Below are 27,870 nucleotides of genomic sequence, written 5' to 3'. Positions count from 1 at the left end.
GCGTTGTCGCCTCACAGTAAGACGTCCTGTTCGATTCTCAGTTAGAGTGTCTCCTGTGTGGAGACATGCGTGAATGGGTGTGCCTTCATTGAAGGTTGTGCATCAGGGCTGGCAACTCGGCACATAAAAATCCACTGCCAATCATTAGCGGACCAGAGTTCCGCTGTGGCTATCCCTAACCGGGAAAAGCTGAAAGATACAACAACCTGCATATCCCAATTAGGGAATCGTGCAGAAGATACCTTTGTTTCAAGGCTGGTTTTATGCAATACCAATTCTCTGCACTGCCCTTTGGCTTATCTACTGCGCCCAGGGTATTTACAAAGTGCCTGGCACCAGTAATTGCATTTTGCAGACAAAGAAGCATACAAATCTATCCTTACTTGGACGACTGTCTCATTCAAGCAGAAAGCAAGGACATTCTTCTTCAACATCTGGTGTTTGTAAAAAGGCTTCTAACATGCCTAGTGTACACAGTAAACGAAAATAAATCACAACTGGTACCCTCTCAAAAGATTACATTCCTGGGTGTAAGCTTCAATGCAACTGCCCAGATGGCTTACCTTACTCCAGACAAGCAAAGGCAACTGACTATTTACTTCAAACAGATGGCAACAAAAACCCAGTTATCTGCAAGACAAATTCTGCAGGCTTTGGGGTTCATGGAATCCTGCATTCTATTAATTCCATATGCAAGACTGCATATGAGGAAACTACAGTGGTATCTAAAAAGTTTATGGAGTCAACATTGTCACAGTCTGGAAACAATTATTCTTCTCATTCCCTGCCTATAACAGGAATTTCTTTGGTGGGCAGAGACATGTCACCAGAACATGGGATGGTCTTTCACTCTACCCCCTGCCACCCAAACCCTAACTACAGATGCATCAGACTATGCTTGGGTGGTTCACCTGGCAGGGAGATGCATTCAGGGCATATGTAGCCCAAAACAAATGCATCTGCATATCAACCAGAAAGAGATGTTAGCTGTTCCGAATGCCCTGACAGCCTTCAAGGACTTACTTCATCCAGGACAACTACTGATAAAGACAGACAACACCACGGTTATGTGGTACATAAACAAGCAGGGGGGCACACATTCCTACCCCCTTTGCAGGCTAGCCATGGCATTGTGGAACACGGCCTTGACTTACCATGTACATCTTCAAGCTCATTTCCTGCCAGGAAAACAAAATACTCTGACAGACGACCTAAGCAGAAATCTTATGGACCCTCATGAGTGGAAAATGGATCCACAAATCTTCAGCATGATAACAGGGAAATGGGGGAGTCTGGACGTAGATCTATTTGCTTCTCCCCAAAATTATCAACTGGACAAATTCTGCACATGGACTTATCACAAACAAGCATGGAAAGTGGATGCCCTATCCTTCAGTTGGAAAAACCTATCAGTCTACACCTTTCCACCTCTGCCTCTCCTTCCCAAGGTCTTACTAAAGGTCAGACAGGAAAAAACAAAAATGATCCTTATTGCCCCGGACTGGCCTCGTCAGCACTGGTACCCAATTCTAAGGAATTTGTCTCAATTCCCTCCTTGGTACTTGCCTCACATACCTCATCTACTGTCTCAGCAAAGTAATCAAATTCTGCACAATCAGCTCCAAATTCTGAACCTGGCAGCATGGTTGATCGTGTAATTATTCAAACAACACCTCTCAGTAAATCTGTGATGGATGTCATTTTGGAAGCCAGAAGGCCTAGTACTAGAAAATCTTACGCTGATAAATGAAAGAGTTTCTGTGCTTGGAACCAAGCACAGGGAACAGACACAGCAAAGCCAAATTTTCCTCAGATTTTTACAATACTTGACTGAGATGCTTGACAAGGGCCTATCTTTTTCTTCAATAAAAATCCATGCCTCTGCCATCTCGGCTCATTACAACACAGAGCCTCCTCTCTTTTCTTATCCTCTGATAAAACAGTATCTTAGAGGGGCCAAAAATTTAAGGCCTCCCAGAAGATCACCAACTCCTGCATGGGACCTCAATTTTGTGTTGGAAAAGCTCACCTTGCCTCCATTTGAACCAGCAACTACTACGGATATAAAGTTTTTATCTTGGAAAACAGCTTTCCTTCTGGCAATCACCTCAGCAAGAAGGGTTTCAGAACTACAGGCCCTCATGGTTGTGGAGTCTTTTATTACATTTTACCCGAACAGGGTGTCCCTCAGGACTAATCCTTCCTTTATGCCTAAGATGATATCCAGTGTGGCTCTTCACCAAATTATTCACCTGCCAACTTTTTACCCAAATCCGCAGAACAAGTGGGAGCGGATTCTGCATTTCTTGGACGTACACAGATTACTAAAATTTTACTTAAACAGGACCATATCTCTAAGAAAGTCTGAGCAGCTACTGGTGGCATTCGCTGCAGGATCGGAGGGGAAGAATATTTCAAAGAAGACTATTTCAAAGTGGATAAGCCCCTGCATTCATTTCAGCTACTTGCATCATGGTGCCCAAGGGAATCAGGTCACATTCCACCAGGGCTGCATCTACCTCAGCAGCTTTTCTCAGAGGGGTGCCAACCAAAGACATTCTAAAAGCTGCTACTTGGAGCTCTGTTCATACTTTTACAAAGCATTATCATTTGCCTCTCTTCTCTAAATCCAGGGCAGGCTTTGCCACTGCAGTTCTGCAGGGCCTTACAGCCACTCCTAATGCTATTTAGTTCTAGCCTCTCTTCCATAGCTTTGGGATTCTACCCAAATGTAATGACTGCAACAGTGAAGCATGAAGAACATAGTACAGTTGTGTACACTTACCATAAATGTAGATGTTCAAGTGTATTCACTGTTGCAGTCCAGGTTACCCACCCGCTATCCCCCTTTCTTTTCTAGAGCTTCTCTTTCCTTCACTGTATTCTACAGCCTTTGTGGTGTATTTGCTTTTAGATGAAGGTAAAGTTTATGTTGTTACAATTGCATTTATATATATATATATATATATATATATATATATATATATATATATTTTTGCTCCCCATTTGGGGGGCACCTGACATCTGGGGCAAGAAAAACTGAAGAAAATGGCGTCAGCTGCATGTTTTATACCCCTGACGACCTAACGTCATGGAAGAGGAGACAGCAACCGACACAGGACCCAAGACTTTGATATTCAGGCTGACTGTGGGCAACCTGCCAGCAGATTACCCAAATGTAATGACTGCAACAGTGAATACACTCGAACATCTACATTTATGGTAAGTGTACACAACTGTACTTTCTTCGCTCAACCGATGTTCGACTCAAACTGACGACTTTTTTAATCAAAACTATCGAGTTTCGTAGGCCCAGAGTACGCACTACGCCTAGAAAACTGACGACCAAAGCACATGCACCTACTCCCATGCCACCAAAACAAATGCTTAGAATGGCTGAAGACGTTATTACGCTGATTAGGGGAAGTCAGCCTTCCCCTGCTAAGAGAAAAAGAGACCAGTCCCCTACAGCTTCTACAGACCAGGAGTCCGATGACTCTGAGATTTCTGATTATGAAGACATGCCCTTGTCTACTTATGAGAATTCAGATGCAAAGGAATCCATTCCCTCTGCCTCCCTTCCAGAGGATTTTTCTTTTGGTGAAACCTTGCATACCTTAAGAGAACATTTCCACTTGGAATGCCAAGACTATCCTCAGTCCAAAAAGAGACTCGGAGAATTTCTAGAGTTGCCTCAGCACAAGCCTTTAGCAATTCCCCCTGTCCTGGATATTGATGATTATGTTTTTTTGGAATCCAGTTTTACTCCTGATACTTTACCCCCTGCTCCTAGGAAACCAGACAGGTACTACACAGTACATGAGACTCACAAATTCCTTTTCAAGAATCCTACTGCTGACCCAGAGATCATTTTCCAGGGGCCTAAAAGTATCAAGGCAACTACAGCCAAGAATCCCACCCCTTCGGACAGGGATTCTAGAGCTTTGGATAGATGGGGTAAGAATGTATATACCTCTGCTACTCTTGTTATTACAGCATTGAATTGTCAGTTTCACATGCTGAAGTACCAGCAACATGTTATGGAACTTATTAAGCAAAAAGTGGCAACCTTTACAGACTGTGCAGAAAGTAAAGAATTGCAGGAGCTGATGCACTCTGCAAGCCAAGTCAACAAGCATACCTTGCAGTGTGGCTTTGATGCCCTAGAAGCATCTCGCAGGGCAGCAGTCACTGGCTCTGTACTGAGAAGACATGCTTGGCTCAAGGAGCAGACCTTGCCAGATCATGTCAAGTCAAAGTTACTAGACGCACCTTTGAACAAGGACTGTTTGCTACCAAAGCAGAAGAGGTTCTTAAAAAGATGGAAGAAAAAGCTAAAGCTATGCTGACGGTTAAAGAATTCTTACAGGTGCAACCCCCTATATTCAGTAGGCATTGCCCTTCCAAACACTGGTCCTTTCCAGCCCCCTCCAGGCCTTCTCAAACCAGACCCAGGGGAAACGGACCACCCAGACTACAGTCTCAGAGTATGCAGAGATCTAAGCAATGGAGTGCCCCCACCCCTAAAGCAGGGAGTGGTAAGCCACCTCCCTATGGAAAAAGCTCACAATGACTTCCTTACTCCACTCCCCAGCCCTATCCAATTTGTGCCTCTAGGAGGAAAACTTGCCCTTCATGCAAAAAACTGGATGTCCATCACACAGGACCAGTGGGTACTCAACATTGTAGCCCAGGGGTACAAATTTTATTTCCATTCACTGCCAACCCCAAGCAGGTTTTCAGACATTCCTCCAAACCGGTAGGCAGAGGCTCAAAACCAAGTAGCTTCCCTGCTCAATATCAGAACTATTCAGCCGGTTCCAGTAGAACAGAGGGGTCAAGGATTCTACTCCAGACTCTTCCTGGTACCCAGGAAAGAGGGTTCCTGGTGACCAATCTTGGATCTTTCAATTCTCAACACTTTCCTGGTGGTACCAAAATTCAAAATGCTTACCCTGCAACAGCTACTTCCTATGCTAGCCAAGGATGTCTGGTTAGCCACCCTAGACAAAAGAAGCCTATCTGCACATCCCCATAAGGGAGTCATTCAGGAAGTATCTACGTTTCAGAGCAGGATGCATGCTTTATCAGTTCTCTGCATTTCCCTTTGGCTTATCTACTGCACCCAGAGTTTTCACAAAATGCCTGGCTCCAGTCATTGCATACTGCAGGCAAAGAAATATCCAAATTTACCCATGCTTGGATGACTGCCTGATTCAGGCGGATAGTGAGGAATTGCTGTTGCAGCACCTGACATTTGTGAAAAACCTTCTCAATTCCTTGGGGTACACCATCAACGAAAAGAAATCAAAACTGGTACCCAGTCAAAAAATTGTATTCCTGGGAGTAAGCTTGGACACAACATCCCAGATGGCATTCCTGACTTCAGAAAAACAAGTCTGTCTGATGGCCTACTTCAAACAAATGGCCACCAGAACCCGGCTATCTGCAAGAAAAATACTGCAGGCCCTAGGGTTCATGGCCCCATGTATACTGCTAATTCCATATGCAAGACTGCATATGAGGAAACTTCAGTGGTACTTAAAAAGTCTTTGATGCCAACATTCTCAGGACCTGAAAACTGTCATTCTTATCTGCCTAAGGACAGAGTTCTTTTGGTGGACAGAAGCATGCAACCACAACAAAGGACTGCCCTTTTCTCAACCCCAAGCCGCTCAGACCCTTACCACAGATGCATCAGACTATGTATGGGGAGCACACATGGATTGCAAATTCATTCAGGGCCACTGGAGCCCAAGTCAAATTCATCTGCACATCAACTAAAAAGAGATGCAGCTGTGCAGAATGCCCTGACAGCTTTCAGACCCCTTCTCTTTCCATGACAATTGCTAATAAAAACAGACAACACCACAGTTATGTGGTGCATCAACAAGAATGTGGAACCCTCTTCTACCCGCTCTGCAGGTTAGCCGTGGCCCTGTGGCACACTGTCTTGGAAATGCAAGTCCATCTGCAAGCTCAATTCCTGCCAGGCAAACAAAACTCACTGACAGATGACTTAAGCAGAAATCTCCTAGACCCACACAAGGGGCAATTGGAGCCCAGCACCTTCAACCTTCTGATTCATAAATGGGGGACCCCAGAGGTGGATCTCTTTGCCTTCTACAACCACCAGCTCAGCAAATTTTGCAACAGGAATCCTCACAGCAGCACCTGGAAAGCGGATGCTCTATCTTTTCAGTGGGTAAATCTCTCAATCTATGCCTTTCCCCCTCTGCCCCTTCTCTCAAGAGTATTACTCAAGATAAGACAGGACAGACCAAGGACAATTCTGATTGCCCTTGACTGGCCATGCCAGCACTGGTACCCACTCCTGCGCAGCCTGTCACCGGTGCCACCTTGGTACCTACACCAGAACCCAGCCCTGCTCTCTAAGTAGAAGGGACAGATTTTGCATCCACAACTGCAAACCCTAAATCTTGCAGCATGGCTTATTCCTTAATTTCTTCCCAGCAACCCTAAGCAAGCAGGTGCTGGACATCATTCTTGATGCCAGAAGACCCAGTACAAGAAAATCCTATGCTGACAAGTGGAAACATTTGTGCTCCTGGATTCAATCTAATGAAGAGGACACACAACTCTGCCCTCCCTGCCTCTAATCCTGGATTACTTAGCAGATCTACTCCACAAAGGCCTGTCCTCCTCCTCCATTAAGATACATGGCTCTGCCATTTTGGCTCATTACAACACTGAGCCACCTCTCTTCTTGCACCCTCTAATCAAACAGTTCCTGAGAGGGGAAAACAACTTAAGGCTAACAAGGAGAGCACCCACCTCTGCTTGGGACCTTAACTTTGTACTTGAAAAGCTCACGCTCCCCCCCCCCCCCTTGAGCCTGCTGTGTCAGCTGAGTTAAAATTTCTCTCTTGGAAAACAGCCTTGCTTCTGGCCATCACATCAGCTAGAAGAGTGTCTGAGCTACAAGCCCTTATGGCTGTGGAACCCTTCATTATTTTCCACGCTGACAGGGTTTCCCTCAGGACTAACCCTTCCTTTATGCCTAAAGTGTTGTCCAGTGTGGCTCTCAACCAATCCATCCATTTACCAACTTTCTTCCCTAATCCTCAAAATAAAGGGGAAAGTATCCTGCACTCCTTGGACGTGCACAGACAGCTCAGATTCTACCTTGATAGGACCAAGCCCTTCAGAAAATCTGACCAGTTACTAGTCAGCTTTGCAACAGGGGCAGAGGTCAAGGCCATTTCAAAACAAATAATTTCCAAATGGATAGCATACTGCATCCATTTCTGCTACAAGCACCGTGGGAAACCAATCCCTCAGGGGGTCAGAACACATTCCACTAGGGCAACATCTACCTGTACAGTATTTCTCAGGAAAGTCCCTACCAGGGACATCCTGGAAGCTGCTACCTGGAGTTCTGTACCCACCTTCACCAAACATTACCACCTGCCTATCTTTTCCAAATCCAGGGCAGGTTTTGCAACAGCAGTCCTGCAAGGCATACTAGCCAGCCCTAACTCTTCTTGACTGCCTCCACCCTTCTTCAGCTTTGGGAATCCACCCAAGTGTGATGACTGCATCAGTGAAACACAAAGAACATAGTACAGTTGTGTACACTTACCATAAATTTAGATGTTCGAGTCTGTTCACTGTTGCAGTCCTGGTTTCCCTCCCACCAGCCCCCGGGTTTTTCTCTTTCTCTCTCTCTCCTCTCTATGGCTATTACTCACCCCTTTTAGGGGTATTGGTATTGGTATTTACTTTTTACTGGTGGTGTTTCCCCATAGTAACTTAGCTCCCTATATGGGAGGCTCCTGACATTTGGGGCAAGAAAAACTGATGTAATGGCGTTGGCTACCTGTTTTTGTACCCCTGACAACCTGACATCCATCCTGGAGCGACAGCATCCAACACAGAAATACTAAGTCTCTGGTATTCGGGCCAGCTGAGGGCTACCTGCAGGCAGATAACCCGTGTGATGACTGCAACAGTGAATACACTCGAACATCTACATTTATGATAAGTGTACACAACTGTACTTTTGTTAACCAGGTTTTGATGGATGTAAAGGCTTCTTGGGTCTTGATCTGAAGTTGTTGGAGGGTGGGGGCAGAGCAGATTAAGGTGGAGTCAGCGTATTGAACCAGGTTTGCTAATTGTGAAGATTATTTGTAAATTTAGTGAAAAGTAGGGGTCCTAGAGTTGATCGTTAGGGTACTCCTAGTTTTACAGGAAGTAGGGGGGAAGGGAGTTTTTCCACTGAACAGCTTTTTGGCATTGGGAGAGAGAGTCCTGAAACCATAATAGAGTGGGGGTAGTTAGTTTTAATTCTCTGAGTGATGTTGTTAGTTTTGTATGGGAGATTGTATCAAACGCCTTTGATAAGTCAAGGAAAACTGCAGACACTAGTTGGCCGTTGTTGCGTTGCATATTTACTAGGTTACTAAAATGGATGAGTGCAGTGGTAGTGCTATGGTTGCGGCGGAATCCATGTTGAGTTTCAGCAAGAAGATTGTTGGAGAGATGTGTTAGGACCTGGGTGTGGATACATTTTTCCATTATTTTAGCCAGTGGGGAAAGTATAGCTATAGGGCAGTAGTTTGTTAGGTCAGTGAAGTTGCCCCCTTTTGTGAATTGGTATAATGTAGGAAATTTTCCAGAGAAGTGGCACATTTTGTTGTGAGATTGATCTGTTAATTACAGAGACTGAGTAGGAAATGGCTTTGGCGGCTATTTGTAGGAATTTGGCAGGTAGTTTGTCTACTGCTAAGGTGGTGGGTTTAAGTTTGGTTAGGTGTCTATATATTTGTGTAAGTTGGTACAGGTTGAAGGGTGAAGGAGTTAGCGTTATTTGATGGGTTATATAGTATAGTGGGGGTTGAGAAGTGTGGGTCTGTTGACAGCTTTAATATAGAGTTGTAAAGAACTCATTGAAATGGGTGGTTGTGTTTAGAGAGGTGGTGTCTATGTTTGGATGAGGAGTTGGTGATTTACCTGGTTGGAGAATACTGTTTATACTGGCCCAGAACTTTTGTGGGTTAGTATTATGCTTAGTTTGAATTTCACTATTGTATTTTTGTTTATCTAGTCTGATTTGCTTTTTTACAGTGTTTATCTGTTTTAGGAATGTTTGCCTTTTAGGAGTAGTTTTGTTTTTGCGCCAGGTGTCCCATGCTTTGTCCCTTTGTTTCATAAGTTGCCTAGTGCTCTTGGTAAGCCATGGGGCATAGATGGTTTTAGTGCGGATCTGTCTTGGTGGAGCAAGTTGGTTGAGAAGGCCTAAGAAGATAGTGTTGAAATACTCAACTGCTTCATCTAAAGGAAGTATTAAAAGAGGGAACTGGTTAGAGTGTTTAAGAGCTGTATTAAGGTCTTCAGCCGTGAAGTTTTTAGTGTATCTGATGTGTTTCAGAGCTAGTTCTAGTGAGTTTAGTTTGGTCTGTGATGAAGAAGGTTGGTAGGTGGTCGCTTAGAATGTCTGGTAGTGTACCAAAATTATGGGTGGAAGATGGGCGATTGGTGACAATCCATTCTAGCATTGATTCTTTTTTTGAGGTTTTATCTACCCTAGTAGGGGTTTGTTTAAGCTGTGAGAATCCATAAAGGTTAATATGATTCGAGGGGTGAGGGTGATTTAAGTGAGGTCCGATCAATATTGAAGTCGCCTAGTATAATGGTTTCATGGGGGGGGGATTCTGATGTCCATTGGAGAAGTTATTCTAGGGTTTTGATGTTATCTCCTGGAGGGGTATGTGATCCTAAGATATTTAGCTGTTTTTGTGTATTTAGTCTTACCTTAGCAAGTAGGATCTCTGCATTATTAAATGCGGGGATTTCTATGTTAAATAGTTCAACGTTAATATTGTTCTGATATAGAAGAGCGACTCTACCTCCTCTTAGCTGTATGGTCATTTCGTAGTATGCTATAACCAGGGGAAGTACTTCTTCATTTTTAATGTGTGGTTTAAGCCATGTTTCTGTGAGGAAGATAATGTCAGGTACGTATAATGCTATGGTTGCATGGAGCTCATTGGTTTTGTTAAGGATGCTCCTTATGTTATGATTTATTATTAGAATATCGGATTTTCTCTTAAGTTGGCTAGTATATGTTCTAGGCTGATTCTGGCAATTTGTAGGACTTGTTATTGGACCTGGGTTGGGGTTGATATCACGACAGCATAGTAGGTGAGAGGCAGTGTTTATTATAGTTTGTAAGTATTTGGAGAAGGCTGTCACGTTGTATGGATACCCTAGATTTGCTTTGATAATGGAGGAGTTTGTAGAGGTGTTGGTCATAGGTGGTGTGGTTAAAGAGTGAGGGTGAGATGAGTAAGAGGTAGTTAATGAATTCTGGAATTGAGGATGAGGTGGGGTGACATGCTGGGGATTGTAATGTTCAAGTTGGGTGAGGTTAGATGGGCTGTGATACTGAGTGCTAGTGTTAGGATTATTTGATGGGAGTACATGTTTGGTTTGTCAGAAGCGGTAGGAGTGTATAGAGATAACCCTGTGGAATGTGTAGGGGTCCTGATAGTATATAGTTAGTATGGATTGTAGCAACTTTGAGAGTGGGGAGGTACTATGTGTAGTGTGTGTAATATGTGAGCAAAGGTGAGGGAGGGGTGGTGGTGGTGGTATATGTGATTTGCTGAGATATGGGGGTTAGGTGTGGTAAGGTTAGGTATAAAGCAAATGAGCTAGGGGATGGGTGGGAAAGGGGGTAGAGTAAGGGAGCAGAATGAGCCCGAGCGAAGAGAGGGGGTGTGGAGCGGGCAGAGCCCTACCTAGGAGGTAAGAGCTGGAAAAAAAAGTATCCGGAGTCTAAGTAATGAAGGTAAGTAGTTGTACCTTAATGGCAGGGATTATGCCAGTTACTGTGTTCCACTATGTATTTTGAATACTGAAATTTTAAACAAGATGAACTTTTCTGTAAAGTAAACTGTATTCATGTAAGTCTTCACTTGAGTTAGCAAGTATTGCAAACATTTCAACATGAGTAGCGCACTACATTGATACAGGACATTAATCTGATCTTTATTCTTGTTCAGTTTTGCAGATTGTGGATGCATGTTGTTTATTAGGAATGTTCATTTCCTACCTGATGGACGTTCTGTTGTAGATACAGTTGGTGGAAGACGTTTTCAAGTGTTGCAGAGAGGGATGAAGGATGGTTACTGGACTGCACACATTAAGTATTTGGAAGATATAAAGGTGTGTACTCATTAGTTATATAAAAAATGAGGAGGCAAGTTTAGCAGTTTAGAGTAGACTGTGGTGTGTAGTTTTCAAGCATTGCTGTGCTGTTAACCTGCATGTGCTTTGCAGCTCAAACATCATGGTCTTCTGTAACAGTCTACATACTAACTTTCTAGTCCCATGAACCACAACTACCAGTTTAATTTTTGACGTAAGTTAATATCAGATATAGTAGATTTCAAAAGTTTTTGGTTTGGTGTATTGCTTTTTTATTTTAGAACATTTACTTTGAAATGTGCAATTGTGAAGATCAATTTATCTCAGATTGGAAAACAGTTAATTTCAAAAGTTGGAAAAAATGCTTATTGAAAACAAATCTCTCATCAAAGTAGTGAATTACTGTGACACGTAATTTAACAAGAAATTGAAGTAGTAGTATTTCTCTCTGTGTTTACAGATGCCAGTTGGTACACTGTTTCTAAATGTCATTGGTAATGCAGTCTGGTGAAAAAATAACCAGGTGAAAAATAACTCATTGTATTACTTTTGCAAACATCATTTCCATTCCATTTATCCTAGTACTATTATGTAGAGTCTTAGTTTGAGGGCTTGCTTTGGTGGGTCAGGAATTGGGTTCACCTTTTCCACAAGTCACAGTTTTGCAGTTTTGTACATTTTTTCTTGGAAGCTTTTGTGCTGGGAGTAAGGGATGAATGCATTAGATGGTGTACACTGGGGCGCGCCAGCCATACAAGTACTTCCAGCCCCAGAGTATGCTTGTTCTTTTCTGCCACTTGGCACAATTCAGCTCTCAGTCTTGATGCACGTAACTGAAAAGTTCACGATTTTCAAAGATTAGAGGCAAATCGTCTGAGTGTCCAGGTGAATCAGCCAGAAGCCTCCCTTGGAAATTTTTTGTGCTTACCTCATGGTGGAACACAGCATAAAATGTTTCCCCAAATGCCATTGTTTCAGTGCAGCCACCAGCAGACGGAGGGAGAAGATCCTGGTCTACCTTGCTAACAAGAGGGTGGTAGGGATTGATGGTCCCTTACATAGGGAACAATAGGAGAGTCCCATGTGCGACCCCATTTTCTTAGCTGGAGCACTGTCACAAGAACTAGGAATCCTAGAGAAGACCTTGGATAAACCATCCCATAAAGGTAAGTCCATTTTCAAGTAACACTGTAGTTTCCATATATGCTGAGCTCTCTCTCAAGTAGTAAAGGTTCAGGTTTGTATCTGTTCTTCATTTTCCTGGATGATGATGAGCCCAGCAGAAGCACACCTCATATACCCTCTTGGAAGGTAGTGCATCCAAGGTGCAGATTTCAGCCATTCCCCTATCCAATCAACATGAGCTGGTTGCCAGCTGGCCTGATCCCCAGGAGCACTTTCTTGATTTCATCCAGTCACGGGTCCAGAATTGCTTGCGATAGAACACTACTGTAATGATGCGAGGTATTGCCAGCTATGCCGGGAGAAGTAGGGCAGTGGATGTGTAACATATGCTAGCATAGTTAGCTGGAGTTTTGTAAAGTTATATACATTTTGTATATCAAACTGATTTGTACAGATGTTTGTGCTGAAAATGTATTTGTAAAACTGCTTGTGTTTAAAAAAAAAAATGTACCAACAGTAGCTCCTGCTGGTCAGAAAAGAAATACACCTGTATGTCAGAAAAACTTTGATAGTCTGAAATTAAATTACTTGGTTTAGGCCATAAGGATCGTTTCTTAGAGTTCTGATTGCAGCCAGAGAAGAAATGTTTGTGAAAACCAAGACAAGGAATCCTACTGTATTATCCTTAGGGGTTAACTCCTTGCTATCCTGGAAGGGTGGAAGTTTTATAGCTTTCAGATGCTATAACACATCTCTGCAAAGCTCTGTCTGTGTGTATGGTAACATATATGTGCTAAGTTCTGGTTCCGTTTCTAGCAAACGGGGTAGTGTGAGAACCAGAGTCAGATGGCAGATGTGTATGATGTCATTCTGTAATACAGCACTGAAATTATGTTTTAATACTAGATAAGACAGAATTCTCAGAGCAGTATGTTTTTGAAACCTGATCAAGAAGGAAGATCACTCACCCAGTTCATCTCGCCTTGCTTTAATAAGTAACCAGGGAATAGTAATTGTTTAAATCAGTCAGGAAAATATAGTGAGATTAGTTAAGTACTGTTTTTCTGTATCTGTGTGGTTCTATCCATCTTATTTTTACTCTGGTGTTTATTGTAAATAGATATTTAGTATTTTTCATGTTCTTTTACTATTTATTATTAAATATATTTAAACTTTTCATTGTGGCTGGTCTTTTAGATAATATTTTAACCTTTGAGAGTACTTTCATTTATTTGGTGACACAGTGGCTACGCCAGAAAGCCTTGCTGCATTGGTCAAACACTACCATTTGTATTAGTATTAATTTTATTCAGTAAAATTGGGTACCATTGTAAGAGCCTTAGAGTAGTTGGCTTTGGAGTGTTCTGGGGGCATTATCTACCTTATAGTCTGGGTGGGTAGAAAATCTGTGCCAGCCTTTCCCAGGTGTGTGTGTGTGTGTGTGTGTGTGTGTGTGTGTGTAGTTAATAGGTTGTAATCTTGGGTTGTGTGCGTGTCTGTGAAAAGCAAATCTCAGAGTGTCAGCTACATGGAGCAGTGACACAGGACAGTGGTTTCACAGAGAGGGTGGTGAAGGACCTGGCGTGGAACACTCAGCTGAGGACTCAACTCTATAGCTGTGGGCAGTGTAGGGGTCTCATTTGGGGCCTGGAGAGAAAGTGGAAACTCTAGCCCTAGGACGGGAGTGTGTTCCCTGTGTGCTCTTAAGGGAAATTGTGCTTGGTGCAGAGAGGTGCATCTGCAAATACTCTCTGTATCTATTTTTGTTCCAGGTGAATGTCTCTCTCCAGTGTCAGTGGGGAGGATTAACGCTCCTTGATTACTGAGTCAGAGCACGGACGTCACAACAGCCATTCTAAAGTCTCTGCTTCCATAGGGTCCGTTGTCCCAAGCTGAAGTGATGTTCTGTGGATTTTCCCAGGTTTGGGCTTATAGACCATGGCCTGCAAATCAAAAATTTGTTTGGAGTGTGGTAGGAGCTGAAATTGCAAGTGTGGGAATGCCTTCTTTTGCCTCTCTTCCCTGTGCAAGTGAACTCTTCAGAATCCTATCCCAGTTATCCATCTGGTGTGTGCTCATGTAATGCACATTCCTTGCACAGTAATGTACATGAACCTGTCATTGGAGCTCCTTCCTGTGTAGGTTTCTGAGAGAAGTTTGAGGACCTGGAAGTCATTAACTCAAAACCAGGTAAGAAAATGAGCTCCTCTTCACTTTGCAGCTCTCCTTAGATAACACTATTTTGTAGAAGCTCCAAGGCCCAGTAACCTTCATATTACACCCTTATAAAATCCTGAATGTATATCACAGGAAGTAAGAGAAGCAGTTTTGGATCATCCCTTTCATGGAGCCACTTATTAAGGATGACATGTGCAATCTGGAAGCACCCAAACTCTGGTGCTGTTTTTTTTTTTTTTTTTTTTTTTTTAAAGAAGAATGCTGTCTGTAAGCCATGACTGAATGGCGCAAGTCCCTTGCCAGTCATTCTTAGGCTGACTTCTTCAAGTCTTCTTTGGCCCAGCAACTACAGCACTTTGCTTCTGTTCCATTAGATGTGGAGTGTAAAGCCTTGGACATTGTTAATAAGATAGTTTACTCATTTTCAGCTTGCTGCTGAGAGCTGTTGTCATCTTACTGTCCAGATTCTGGTCCTCTCTAGTGGAATTGGGCACTGGAGAAATTTCTGAATTTTGAATGAAAATTCTGAATCTGGGATCAATGAGGTCATTGGTAAGCATCATTCTGTAGCATTGAGACTGGACTTGCATGTTGCACCTCAAGCAGTGACTGTACAATTGTACTGACCTTTTAGCTATAGCTAAAGGCATATTCACATACTTGTACAAGATGGCTTATGCAAGGCCGTCCTTCGTCAAGGAGGAGCTAAGAAGCTGCAGGCTTCTAAAGACCAGCTGAAACGTTTATTGCTAAAGGAAAACTTTTGATTGTATTCAGTGCTCATGTATTTACTTGTTTCCACTTAAAATGTATAAGATTAAGCCAAAGGCCTTAATACAAACATTCACCTATGCAAATGTCATCTCTGCATCTATCATGACTTGTATTTTTGTACCCCATCCTTGAACTCAACAACCCAAGATTACAACTTAACTTAAACATGCTTTTGTCTAGCTTTTCTTCTCTTTTTGCATTGTAATGCCTACTTTTCTTAATACTAAAAAGAGGGGAAAAAAAGCATTAATTAATATCTTTATCACATACAATTTCAACTAAATGATTTATTATGAAACGTGCAAATTACATCAGAAAATGGTTCATAGGAATGCTGTTAAGAACAGAAATTGTTTTACTTGGATGTCCTTCAAGAATGCAACTGCAGTCCTGACATATGGGTTGTCCTGCCTCAGGCAGCCCTTCGGTCGGCCGGATTCCAAAGTCTGGGTCCGGCGTCGGCCGATGTCGCCTACTCCCCGACGTCAGGTAATCTGCTGGCAGGTTGCCCTCAGTCGGCCTGATTAACAAGGCCTTGGGTCCTGCGTTGGTTGCTGTCCCTTCTTCCATGACGTCAAGTTGTCAGGGGTCTAAAACATGCATCCGCTGCCATTACATCAGTCTTTCTTGCCGTGCGGTGCCCGAATCCGAAGCAGTTCGCAAGTGCCAGTCGGTCAACTCCTAAAATTTTTGTTTTCGAGTTTCAAAACCGAAGTCTTCAACTTAAAGCTAAGTACCCCATTGGGGAAACTTTTCCTTGCTCCTTACCGATGTCAGTAAAAGTTAATAATTGCATTACTTGTGGAAAGCAAATACCTCACAAAGATTTTCATTCGTACTGTATTCCTTGTCTAGGCCCGGACCACGACGTACCTTGCTGTCGGTTTTGTGCTTTATTTAATCAGAGCACTATCCATTGTCGGTACATTTTTGCCTCTAAATATTTCGGTTCATGGGTTAATTATCCAGAAATGTCATCGGTTAGCCTTCCGACTACCGGGATCCCGTAAAAACACAAAGATAAAGAGAGAGACAGGCTGCAGAGGTCCAAAACTGCCGACGACGCTTCTCCTAAGCCAGTCGCCAGTTCGCGGTACTCAGTGAGGTGCTTTCACAGCCCCTGATACCCACTACTTCTGATTCGCAGGCCTCCACTGAGACCCATTCGGAGTCTGGTATGCCGCGAGAGGCTTCACCTATGGAACCCACGGATGTCTCTACCTTGGATGGATCCGGAGCCGTTGTGCAGGCACTGGCTTCTGAGGGTGTATTCAGGCCTACAGATTTGCATATTAAATCAACTCCACCTTCATTACTAAGGCCTAAATCTCAATCTGTGTCTAAAAAACCGACGCCCAGGCCACATGTTCAGGCCCCTATGCATAAAAAACAAATTATCAAAATGGCTGAAGATCTAATTACTCTAATCAGGGGTAGTCAACCCCCCCCCCCCTCTAAGAGACCTAGGGCTGAGCTTGATTATGAATCTTCTGATCAGGTTTATGTTTCTTCTGACTCATCTAATGACCTGGATTTATCTATACCTACTTATGAGGATTCCGATGCAGAGGATTCCATTCCCTCTGCTTCCCCTCCTGAGGATTTTTCTTTTGAGGAAACCTTACATTCCTTAAGGGAGCATTTCCACTGGGAAAGTCAGGACTTTTCTGATTCAAAAAAGAGGCTTAGGGATTTCCTTCTTCTACCTCAACATAGGCCCTTGGCTATACCTCCTGTACTAGACATTGTTGATGATGTGTTTTCAGAATCCAGTATGGCCCCTGATTCCCTGCCTCTGGCTCCTAGTAAACCTGACAGATACTACAGGGTTCCTGAGTCCCACAAGTTCCTTTTCAAAAATCCTGTTGCAGATCCAGAAACCATTTCTCAGGGGCCCAAAGGCATTAAGGCTTCTACTGCTAAAAATCCTACCCCTTCTGATAGAGACTCCAGGGCGCTGAATAGTTGGTGTAAGAAGGTTTATACTTCTGCAACCTTGGCAATCAGGGCTTTAAACTGCCAATTTCATATATTAAAATATCAACAGCATATTATTGGATTGCTTAAACAGAAAATTATGTTGATTCCTGACTGTGTGGAAAATAAAGATTTACAGGATTTTGTTGCATTCTGCTGAACAAGTTGGAAAACATACTTTGCAATGTGGTTTTGATTCTTTAGAGGCCTCCTGCAGGGCTGCTGTTACTGGGTCTGTGCTTAGAAGGCATGCTTGGCTTAAGGAGCAATCTTTGCCTGATCATGTTAAAGCAAAATTGTTGGATGCTCCTTTAATTCAGGACCGTCTGTTTGGCAATAACGCTGAAGAAGTTCTAAAAAAGATGGAAGATAAAGCTAAATCTATGCAAACTGTTAAATATTTCTTACAAGTGCAACATCCAAGATTTAGTAGGCACGAGCCTACTAAGAATTGGTCTTTTCCAGCTCCTTGTAGATCCTCTCAAGCCAAACCCAGACACACCAAAAGGACCAGGTTTCAGTCCCAGGGGACTCTCAGAACTAATCAGTGGGAGGCCTCCACTTCCAAATCTGGAAATAACAAGACACCCCTATGGTAAACAGTCTCAATGACTTCCTTTTAAAATTACCAAGCACTTACCTTTTAGCTGCCCCTTTGGGGGGAAAGATTGCACTTCATGCAAAGAACTGGGAACTCATAACCCAGGACAAATGGGTTTTAAATATAGTGTCCCAGGGATACAGATTTAATTTCCACACGTTGCCAACACCAAACGGGTGGCCAGACCTGCCCCCAAATCAGTGGGCAGAGGCTCAAAAACAAGTACTTTCCCTCTTACATATGGGGGCTATTCAACCAGTACCAGAAGAGGAAAAGGGACAAGGTTTCTATTCCAGGCTTTTTCTGGTACCCAGAAAAGACAAGTCCTGGCATCCAATTCTGAACCTGTCTACTCTAAGCACCTTTCTGGACATTCCAAAATTCAAGATGCTGACTCTTCATCAGTAACTTCCTATGCTAGGCAAAGATGCCTGGTTCTCAACTCTAGATTTAAAAGAAGCATACATGCACATCCCAATCAGGGAATCTTGCAGAAGATACCTACGTTTCAAAGGAGGCTTCTTGCATTATTAGTTCTCTGCACTGCCCTTTGGCTTGTCTACTGCGCCCAGGGTATTCACAAAGTGCCTTGCTTCAGTTGCTGCATTTTGCAGGCAAAGAAATATTCAAATATATCCATACCTGGATGATTGTCTAATTCAGGCAGAAAACCAGGGAATACTTCTAAATAATCTGGCCTTTGTAAAAAGGGTTCTAACTTGTCTGGGGTACACCATAAATGAAAAGAAATCCCAACAGATTACATTCCTGGGTGCAGATGGCTTTCCTCATGCCAGAGAAGCAAATGGTAACTTACTTCAAACAAGTGGCCACAAAAACCCTGCTATCTGCAAGACAAATACTGCAAGCCTTTGGGCATTCTTCTAATTCCATACGCAAGACTGCGTATTGAGGAAACTACAGTGGTACTTAAAAAGTCTATGTAGTCAACATTCAACATTGTCACAGCCTGTAGTCAACATTGTCACAGCCTGGAAACAATGATTCCTATCATACCATGCCTACGCCTGGAATTCCTATGGTGGGCAGAGGCCTGCCACCAAAACAAGGGACTGCCATTCACACTACCCCCTGCTGCCCAAACCCTAACTACGGATGCATCAGACTATGCATGGGGGGCTCACCAGGCAGGGAAGTGCATTCAGGGCAAATGGAACCCAAATCAAATGCACCTAGATATCAATCAAAAAGAAATGTTAGCTGTACTGACAGAATGCTCTGACAGACTTCAAGGACTACATTCTTCCAGGACAACTAATGGTAAATACGGACAACACCACGGTTATGTGGTACATAAACAAGCGGGGGGTACACATTCTTACCCCCTCTGCAGACTAGCCATGGCATTGTGGAACACAGCCTTGAGCTATCACATGCACCTACAAGCTCAATTCCTGCCAGGAAAATTGAATACACTGGCAGACGGACTAAGCAGAAATCTCGTGGACCCACACGAGTGGAAACTGGAACCACGGATTTTCAACATGTTGACAAGCAAATGGGGGAACCCAGACATAGATCTATTTGCCTCCCCCCAAAACTACCAGTTGGACAAATTTTGCTCAAGGACTCCCCACAAAGAAGCCTGGAAAAGTGGATGCTCTATCCTTCAGCTGGAAAAACCTATCAGTCTACGCCTTTCCCCCTCTGCCTCTGCTCTCCAAAGTTCTGCTAAAAGTCATACAGGACAAACCAAGAAAGATTTTGATTGCTCCAGACTAGCCACGCCAACACTGGTACCCACTCCTGCGCAGTGTGTCACAAATACCTCCATGGCACCTGCCTCAGACCCCTTCCTTGCTGTCTCATCAGGAGAACCAAATTTTGCACCCTCAGCTTCCAACATTGAACCTTGCAGCCTGGCTAATCACTTAAATTCACCCTTATCATCCCTCAGCAAACCTGTGATGGATGTAATTTTGGAGGCGAGAAGACCTAGTACTAGAAAATCTTATGCTGACAAATGGAAATGATTCTGTGCCTCGAACCAGTCTTTAGGGATGAGCACAGCAGCGCCCAATTTACCTCAGATTTTGCTATACTTAACTGAAATGCTTCACAAGGGCCTGTCTTTTTCCTCTATTAAAATCCACGCTTCAGTTGTTTCAGCTCACTATGACACAGAACCACCCTTCTTCTCTCATCCCCTGCTCAAGCAGTATCTCAGAGGGGCAAAGAACTTGAGACCACCCAGGAGAGCCCCCTACCCCTGCCTGGGACCTTAACTTTGTTTTGGAGAAGCTCACTCTACCTCCTTTAGAGCCAGCTACTACTGCAGACTTAACATTTCTTTCTTGGAAAACAGCCTTCCTTTTAGCAATCACTTCAGCTAGAAGGATATCTGAATTACAGGTCCTTATGGCAGTGGAGCCTTTCATCATCTTTCATGCGGACATGGTATCTCTGAGGACCAATCCATCCTTCATGCCCAAGGTGGTTTCCAGTGTAGCTCTTAATTAGTCCATTCATTTGCCAACCTTTTTTTTCCCAATCCACAGAACAAAGGGGAACGAATTCTGCATACATTGGATGTGCACAGACAACTTAGATTCTACTTGGACAGGACTAAATCTCAAAGAAAATCTGAACAATTGCTGGTAGCATTTGCTGCAGGGGCAGAGGGAAAGGCTATTTCAAAACAAACCATTTCTAAATGGGTAAGCCATTACATTCATTTCTGCTATAAGCACCATGGAAAACCTATCCCCCAGGGGATCAGATCTCATTCCATCAGAGTTGCATCTACGTCTACAGCCTTTCTCAGAGGTGTTCCTACCAGGGATATTCTAGAAGCTGCTACCTGGAGTTCTGTACATACTTTCACCAAGCATTATCATTTACCAATTTTCTCTAAATCCAGAGCTGGCTTTGCCACTGCTGTCCTGCAGGGTCTTATAGCTGGCCCTAATGCTGTATAAACTCCTCCTCCCAACCATAGCTTTGGGAATCTACCCAAATGTAATGACTGCAACAGTGAAACACGAAGAACATAGTACAGTTGTGTACACTTACAGAAATGTAGATGTTCGAGTGTATTCACTGTTGCAGTCTTGGTTACCCTCCCTCCAGCCCCCTAATTTTCTCTGGCTATACCTCTGCTTTCTTTTGCTATGCGTAAAAGCCTTTTTGATTTATTTGCTTTTGGTTGGAGGTATATTTTTGTGTTTTTAATTTTATTTGCTCCCCATTAGGGGGGCACCTGACATCTGGGGCAAGAAAAACTGATGTAATGGCGTTGGATGCATGTTTTATACCCCTGACAACCTGACTGCATGGAAGAAGGGACAGCAACTGACTTTTTTAATCAGGCCGACTGAGGGCAACCTGTCAGCAGATTACCCCAAATGCAATGACTGCAACAGTGAATACACTTGAACATCTACATTTATGGTAAGTGTACACAACTGTACTTTCCTCTTCCCCTCCCATCAGCGTCTTTACAAACATTAATGACATGAAGTGAGGCAAATACCTTTAAGTTACCCACAAGTTTAAGAAAGTCAAGAAAAGTCCACTCTTTCCATTTATTCTTATACCACCATATTTCACAAATGTGATTGATGCCTTCAGTCTCACATTTCATTAATTTTGTTGTTGCTGATCATCTTCCTGCTCATCTCTGTCTCCCAACTCAAGACTCCGGTTGAATTCCAAGGTACTCCTGATGATTCCTCTAGTCAACTCCTATGTTTTCCCTGCCTGTCAAGCATGTTCCTTTGGAACAATGGAAAAGGTTTCTCTGACAAAATCTCCTTGTGTGTTTTATTATCAGGTGAATGAAAAGCAGTCTCTCCTCCTGCTCTATGGCTCACTTTTTGTTGTACAGACTTGTATTTCCTCCTTAGCCTGTTCTGCATCAAAAAATGACTTTGATCCCCCAGGAAAAAAATATTCTGAGACAATTGGATACAGCAGCTTGAATTTTACACCTACCTTTTGACATTCCCTTATTGCTGGAATAAATTTGTTTCTCTTCTGCCTGGTGTACATTGAGTAATCATTTTCCACAAATGCTCTGCTGTTTCCAACTTTTAATACTTTGCTGCCCTTTTGCCACAGTTTTGTCAGGATCAGCTATCTGCTGGAAGATTTTCATCTTTACTAATGTCAGTCTTGGTTGCTTTCTCATGGCCAGCTTTGGAGCATACACACAATGTGCCCTTTCAGTTAACAGTTTCTGCTGTGAAATACCAGTCCAGTTTCTTATGTGTGCTTTCATAAAATTAATACATTGTGTTCCTCCTAGTTTCTGCAGAACAGCAGAAAATCTCAGATTTTCTCTCTGTGCTTTGTCCTCTAATTGTACCATTTTTTGAAACCTCTCTTCTTGAGTAGTCTCATACTCGCCCAGCCTTTTCTTCATTTCAGCCTTGTTTTTTTGCAGTTTTATCAGGTCATCTGAATATCTGTTTAAATATTGAAGTTTCCAGACTTTTGTTTGAATTGATGTACTCATTCAGTGTTTCATTTATTTTAATCACCTGTGAGTATGTTTGACTTACTTTTTCCTCTAGATTACTAGAAGCCATCTCTTGTGCTACAGCTGGAGCTTGAACTACCAATCTGATGTTGTTAATCTTTCCATTCATCACTGATGGGTTCATTTCCGAGCCCTCAGAACCAAGTTGGCCTAATACCAAGCTTGCGCCAGCCAAAATCTCTCGAGCTAAGCTTCTACCCACAATGCCCTTCTACCTGTTACCTCCAATCTCGTTTGCTGCATAGCCGTAAAGCCACGTTTTAGCAGAGCTCTCAGCTAAGCGGAAACTTTTTAATATCTTGTGGAAAAATTTGTCTTATTTTTTTGTCATTTCTGATATATATTCATTATTCTTTATATTTAGTTAGATTTAGACCTTTTTCAGTTCTCCTTCTACCCGTTCTGTTTGTTAATCTTTTAAGTACCATTGGTGGTACGGCCTTCTCTCTTTACCCTTGTGGTATTCCCTGAATACCATCGCTGGTGTTTCTTCTCTCCTTCCTTTTTCTGTCTAGTGGTGTGTTTTTGACTCTCTTGATAGATAATGTGTGTATTTAGATAGGTTTTGACATAGAGAAAGTAGAATTTACATTTTTCTCTGAAGACTTTGGTGGTCGTGTTTAGCTTTTCATGATGTCTGATAAGAAGGGTACATCAGATTTCAAGCTTTGTACTTCATATAACGGTAAACTTCCGAATTGTGACTCTCACAGTGATTGTGTTTATTGCTTGGGGGGGGGGGTGCCCCAGCTTTTGGTGCAACCTCCCTGTGTGATTTGTCAAAGTTTCAGCCAGTGCACTTTGAATCAGAGCAAGAGTAAGTTAATACTGAAGGGCCTACTTAAATCGCCCTTTTCAGAGGCCCTTTCTGCGACGGAGGTCTCAACCCTCTTATGAAGGATAAGAAAAGGCCCCATTCAGTTCCTTCTTCATCCTTGGGTGACCAGGGTAAATCTGTGAAACCTAAAGTGCAAAAACTGTCTTCGGAGCACAAGTCTGCCTCATCGGCACTGACCTCATCTGCACCAGGTACTACGACTGTTACTGTATCGGCACCAGCTTCGGCTCTGATACTGTCTCTGGCAGAGACAATAGACCTCACCTACTACAACTTCGGCACCAGGTGCTGCCTCGGCTCACTGCACGCTTTCGATGCCTACCTCTGCAATGATGATTGAACCTCCAGTATCGGCTCCGAGTGCCCCTTCAGCACCGAGCTCTTTTACGGCCCCGACAAGAATGGATTTGACTCCATGACTTCCTGTCTCCAAACCTGAGACATTGGTGCCAGTAGATTCCACACCACAGACCTGATGCTCTCCGTCCATAGACCCGTTTCTAGGCCAAGTGTATAGCCAGTTCCAGTATCCACTAGATCCACCAAGAGCCTTTCAGAACTTGATGTGGTGTCTTGTGGATCAGCTGTTGGCAGCCAGGGAGATACCCACGCCTTCCAGGACCCATCCTCCTTGCAGGACTTGGTTGATTTCTCCACGGAATCCATCCTATTCTCCTCCTTTGACCATTCCTGTTCCAAAGCCTCCTGCTCCGATGTCCTTTTCGGAACCCCCCCTCCCCGTCTCAGCACCCGTAGTGGACCTCACTGAGGCTCTGGGGCTGTCCCTTTGGTCCTCGGTTCCTGCTGAACCAGTCCTTCCTCAACCCCATGATTGGGCTGCAGGCTCTTCGGTTCATGGCACGATTCCGAGTGTTTCTTCAGCTTTGTCCTCAGTGTTGGGAGCTTTGTCTGCATGGATCCTGCTTGAGGTTCCATCCTTGGGAGCGGGTTCGGCGGAGTGGGGTGTGACCCTGCTTCCGAGGTTGTCCTTCTCGGTTCCAAGCTTGCATCCCTCTTCGGGCGGACCTACTTTCCATGCAGTGGAGAGGGCACTTACTTCTGGAAGCATTCTGCCAATGTCAGAACCCCAGATTTCTCCCCATGAGCTATAGCTGCCACAGGCCACCTCCCCGGGACACCGGGCTGGGAAGCTGCAGGAACCCCCTGTTACAGGGTACCCACTCTTCCGAGTCCTCCTCAAAAGCTCCCACTGAGGAGTCCTCACGGAAGAGATCATGCAAGAGGAAGTACATAGACTCACCTGAGGGGAGTCTAACAGAGGACACAGATTTCAATGTGAAGGGTCCCCACGGTTACTCCCTCATGATGTCTCCTTCGGAGACATCCTTGAAATGCTGAAACAGAGGGGTGACTGGAAGGCCACTAATCCTCCTTCTGAGGAGTCCGTGTTCTTGCAGGCTTTTCGTGCCCGGCCATCTACCTCTTGGGTGACCCCGCCTGCAGACAAGCTAGTTCAGCTCATGGTACAGCGCACCTGGAAGAACCCTGATTCTGTTGAGGTGATCCCTCGGAGACTCAACAAGATACTTTCTCCACCCGAGGAAAACCCACATTGGTCCAGAGGTTTATCAGTCTATGCTATGGTGGTGGCGGGGGCCACTAAAAAGGATCTAGCTGGAGAGCGTCCTACTGTCCACCCGCCCAACAGAGAGTCCCGGGTCGTGGACAGATTGGGGAAGCGAGTTTTTGCATCAGCAACCTTTGCCATACGGTCCCTGAACTACTTGGCATATTTTACGAGGCTCCAAAGAGACTTGATCTCCAAACTCTGTGGAACACTCGCAGGACAGGTGTCTGACGAGGTAAGGGACAAAGTTGCCTAGCAGCTCGCATCCCTGGAATCTATCTCCAACTTGTCCATGAGGTTGCTTTCACACGCAACCAAAGGGGCGGCTAGAGCTGCGGGTTCAGGCATAGTTATGAGACGTCATGCCTGGATGTGCATTTGTGACCTCGCGGATCCCTTCAAGTCTTCCTTTCTGAATGCTCCCATCAAAGCATCTTCCCTGTTTGGCTCCAAGGTAGAGGACACTCTGGCCAGGTGTGAGCAGGACGGTAAGACCCTGTCTGCCATAGGTCTACATTTTTCCAACCCTCAGCATTCCTTTTCCAGGAACCAGAGGAGTGGGAAGATGTGGCACAAAAAATCTCAGGGTCCTTTCTGTGCACACTTGGTTGATGATACCTCCAGTGGCAGAGGGGGTAACAATTCTGGGAGATGCCCCTACCGAGGCCGAGGGGGTCCACGTAACCAAGGCCCCAGAGCCTCTTTCTCTGGGCAGCCTTATCAGCGCTCCTGAAGAGTGGCCCGATTGCTTTCCTCTGCAAACAGTCAGGGGTCATTTCTCTCTGCACCAAGCTGCCTTTTACTCTATTACCACCGACCGTTGGGTGCAGAATATCATTACCAGAGGTTATACCATTCCCCTCATCACTTATCCAAAACTTCCAACGAAACTTCCCAACGTTCCACCCAGTCAAAGGAAAGAAGTAGCTTCAGAAATAAAAAAAAAGCTGTGTCAAAAGAGTCATCCAACTAGTCCCACCAGACCAATGCGGATCTGGATTTTACTCAAGATTCTTTTTGGTGCCAAAAAGTACAGGGGACTGGAGACCCATTCTGGATATCAGCAGTTTGAACAAGTCTGTTGCCCAAACCAAATTCCGGATGGTCACGGTTCAGTCCATTCTCCCTTTTCTAAGAGAGGGCGATTGGATGTGCTCAGTAGATCTCCAAGATGCATATTACCACATCAAAATGGACAAATGCTCCAGGAGTCTACTTTGCTTCCGGCTAAACACATGATTATAGTTTTTTAAGAACTCTTATTTAAATGTTGTATTTTTTACTTTTATGATAGTAGCACTGAGGAAGGGTGTTTGTGACCCGAAAGCTTTGCAATAAACGTTGTTTTTTGTCTTTTGGCATTGGATTCTTCAGTCTGAATTTTACTACTGCTTCTTCACTCCATTTATTGCAGTACAGACTGTTTTTGTGACATTTGGCAATTGCAAATTACCATAATGGGCTGGATGGTACTCCTGTCATATCACTGCGTTTATGTAAAACTTTTCTCAAAGGAGTCTCTTACATTAGACTTCCAGTAAGACAGCCTATAGAGCAATGGAACCTCACATTAGTCTTTGACTCAACCCCCCCCCTTTGAACCCACAGCGAAATGTGACCTCAGGTTCTTGTCATGGAAATCTCTCTTCTTGGTAGCCATCACGTCAGCCAGACGAATTTCAGAGTTGCAGGCATTGTGCACCAAAAGACCTTCTCTAATCTTCCACAAGGACAGAGTATCACTCCGGATGAACCCATCTTTTCTCCCCAAATTTCTGACTTTTCCATCAGTCAGTCTATTGACCTACCAGTATTTTCCCCAAACTTTTCTAATAAAGGAGAATACTGCCTACATTCCTTGGATATACACAGGCATTTGATTTTATTTAGACAGGACCAAAACAAATATGTAAGACTGACCAACTTTTCATTTCCTTTTCTGGACCTAGAATGGGAAATTCTGTCTCCAAGGTCACTTTATCAAAATGGCTAAGGGACTGCATACATTTCACTTATTCTTTTGCAAAAGAACCTATGCCACAGAATATTAAACCACATTCCACTAGATTTATGGCAGGCAACATCTGAAGCCTTCCATTCCAGGGCTTCTGTGGATGATTTGTGCAGCAGCCACTTGGGCTAAACCCCACACTTTTATCAATCATTACAAATTGGATGTGGTCTCCAGAGGGAGAGCTACCTTCTGCTCAGTGGTACTGAGGAACGTTCTTCCATAAGGGCTGCCCAAGGATCTCAATGTAGCTTGGGATTCTGTCCCATCAGTGATGAATGGAAAGAAGATTAACATCAGATAAAGAAGTTGTGTCTTACCATAACATTCCATCTGTGTTGTTGTTCTTCTTTCATTCATCACTTCCCACCCTCCTTCCCCTGCCAAAGGCTCCTGGGGGATACTTTGGGTCCAAGTGGTGTCTTAGGGCATTTGTGCAGAAATGGCCTTTGCTTTACTTGTATAACATGGGCAAACTCAATCTGAGGTAACAGGGAGAAGGGCATTGTGGGTAGAAGCTTAGCTCGAGAGTTTTTGGCTGGTGCTAGCTTGGTATTAGGCCGACTCTGTTCTAAGGGCTCGGAACCGAACCCATCAGTCATGAATGAAAGAAGATCAACAACACAGATGGAACATTATGGTAAGACATAAATTATTTTTTGCTGAATAGCTGCAGGATTCTTCTAGTTGGTTCTTTCTCCTCACCTTTTGTAGTTGATTTTCTTGCAGACTGGCTTAGTTTCTTCTCTCCAGGCATCCAGGCAGTGTGCTTTCTAGCCAGTAACTGAGTTTACTGAAACTAACAGAATTACTAGCCCTTGTCTTTCAGTTTCTTTTTTCACACTAGGAGAGCTGAAGTTAAGCTGTTGATCAGTCTGCAGCCATCGTGGAAAGTCCAGTGACTAAAAACCTTATTTCAGACTGTTAAATTAAATATTCATTAGTGTATCTGTACAAAACATCTATGTAAGAGAACCATCTTTGATTAGCCAAACTGGTTTCAAGCTATTCTGGATGTGTTTGAGAAGTGTATTTAACACCTGAGTTATAGGAATATTGCATTCATCTTTTCTTATTTTAAAAGAGTTCTTCATTAACTTTG

At 43.7% G+C, this 27,870-nt stretch overlaps 1 protein-coding gene across 3 annotated transcripts in view; it reads left to right on the top strand.

Moving 5' to 3' along the window:
- LONRF1 (LON peptidase N-terminal domain and ring finger 1) overlaps positions 1-27,870 on the top strand; it is a 1,181,374-nt gene that overhangs the window by 747,713 nt on the left and 405,791 nt on the right. For all 3 annotated transcript variants that reach the window (XM_044062498.1, XM_044062495.1, XM_044062496.1), the window contains one exon: positions 11,031-11,193. In XM_044062498.1, the coding sequence (XP_043918433.1) occupies positions 11,031-11,193 (163 nt within the window). The remainder of the gene's footprint in view (positions 1-11,030; positions 11,194-27,870) is intronic.

The sequence above is a fragment of the Protopterus annectens genome, chromosome 2.part1 (assembly GCF_019279795.1).
Source record: "Protopterus annectens isolate FY-2018-M chromosome 2.part1, PAN1.0, whole genome shotgun sequence".
NCBI classification, from domain to species: Eukaryota; Metazoa; Chordata; order Ceratodontiformes; family Protopteridae; genus Protopterus; species Protopterus annectens.
Note: the sequence above shows the minus strand (reverse complement) of the source record. Positions and strands in the feature narration are given on the sequence as shown.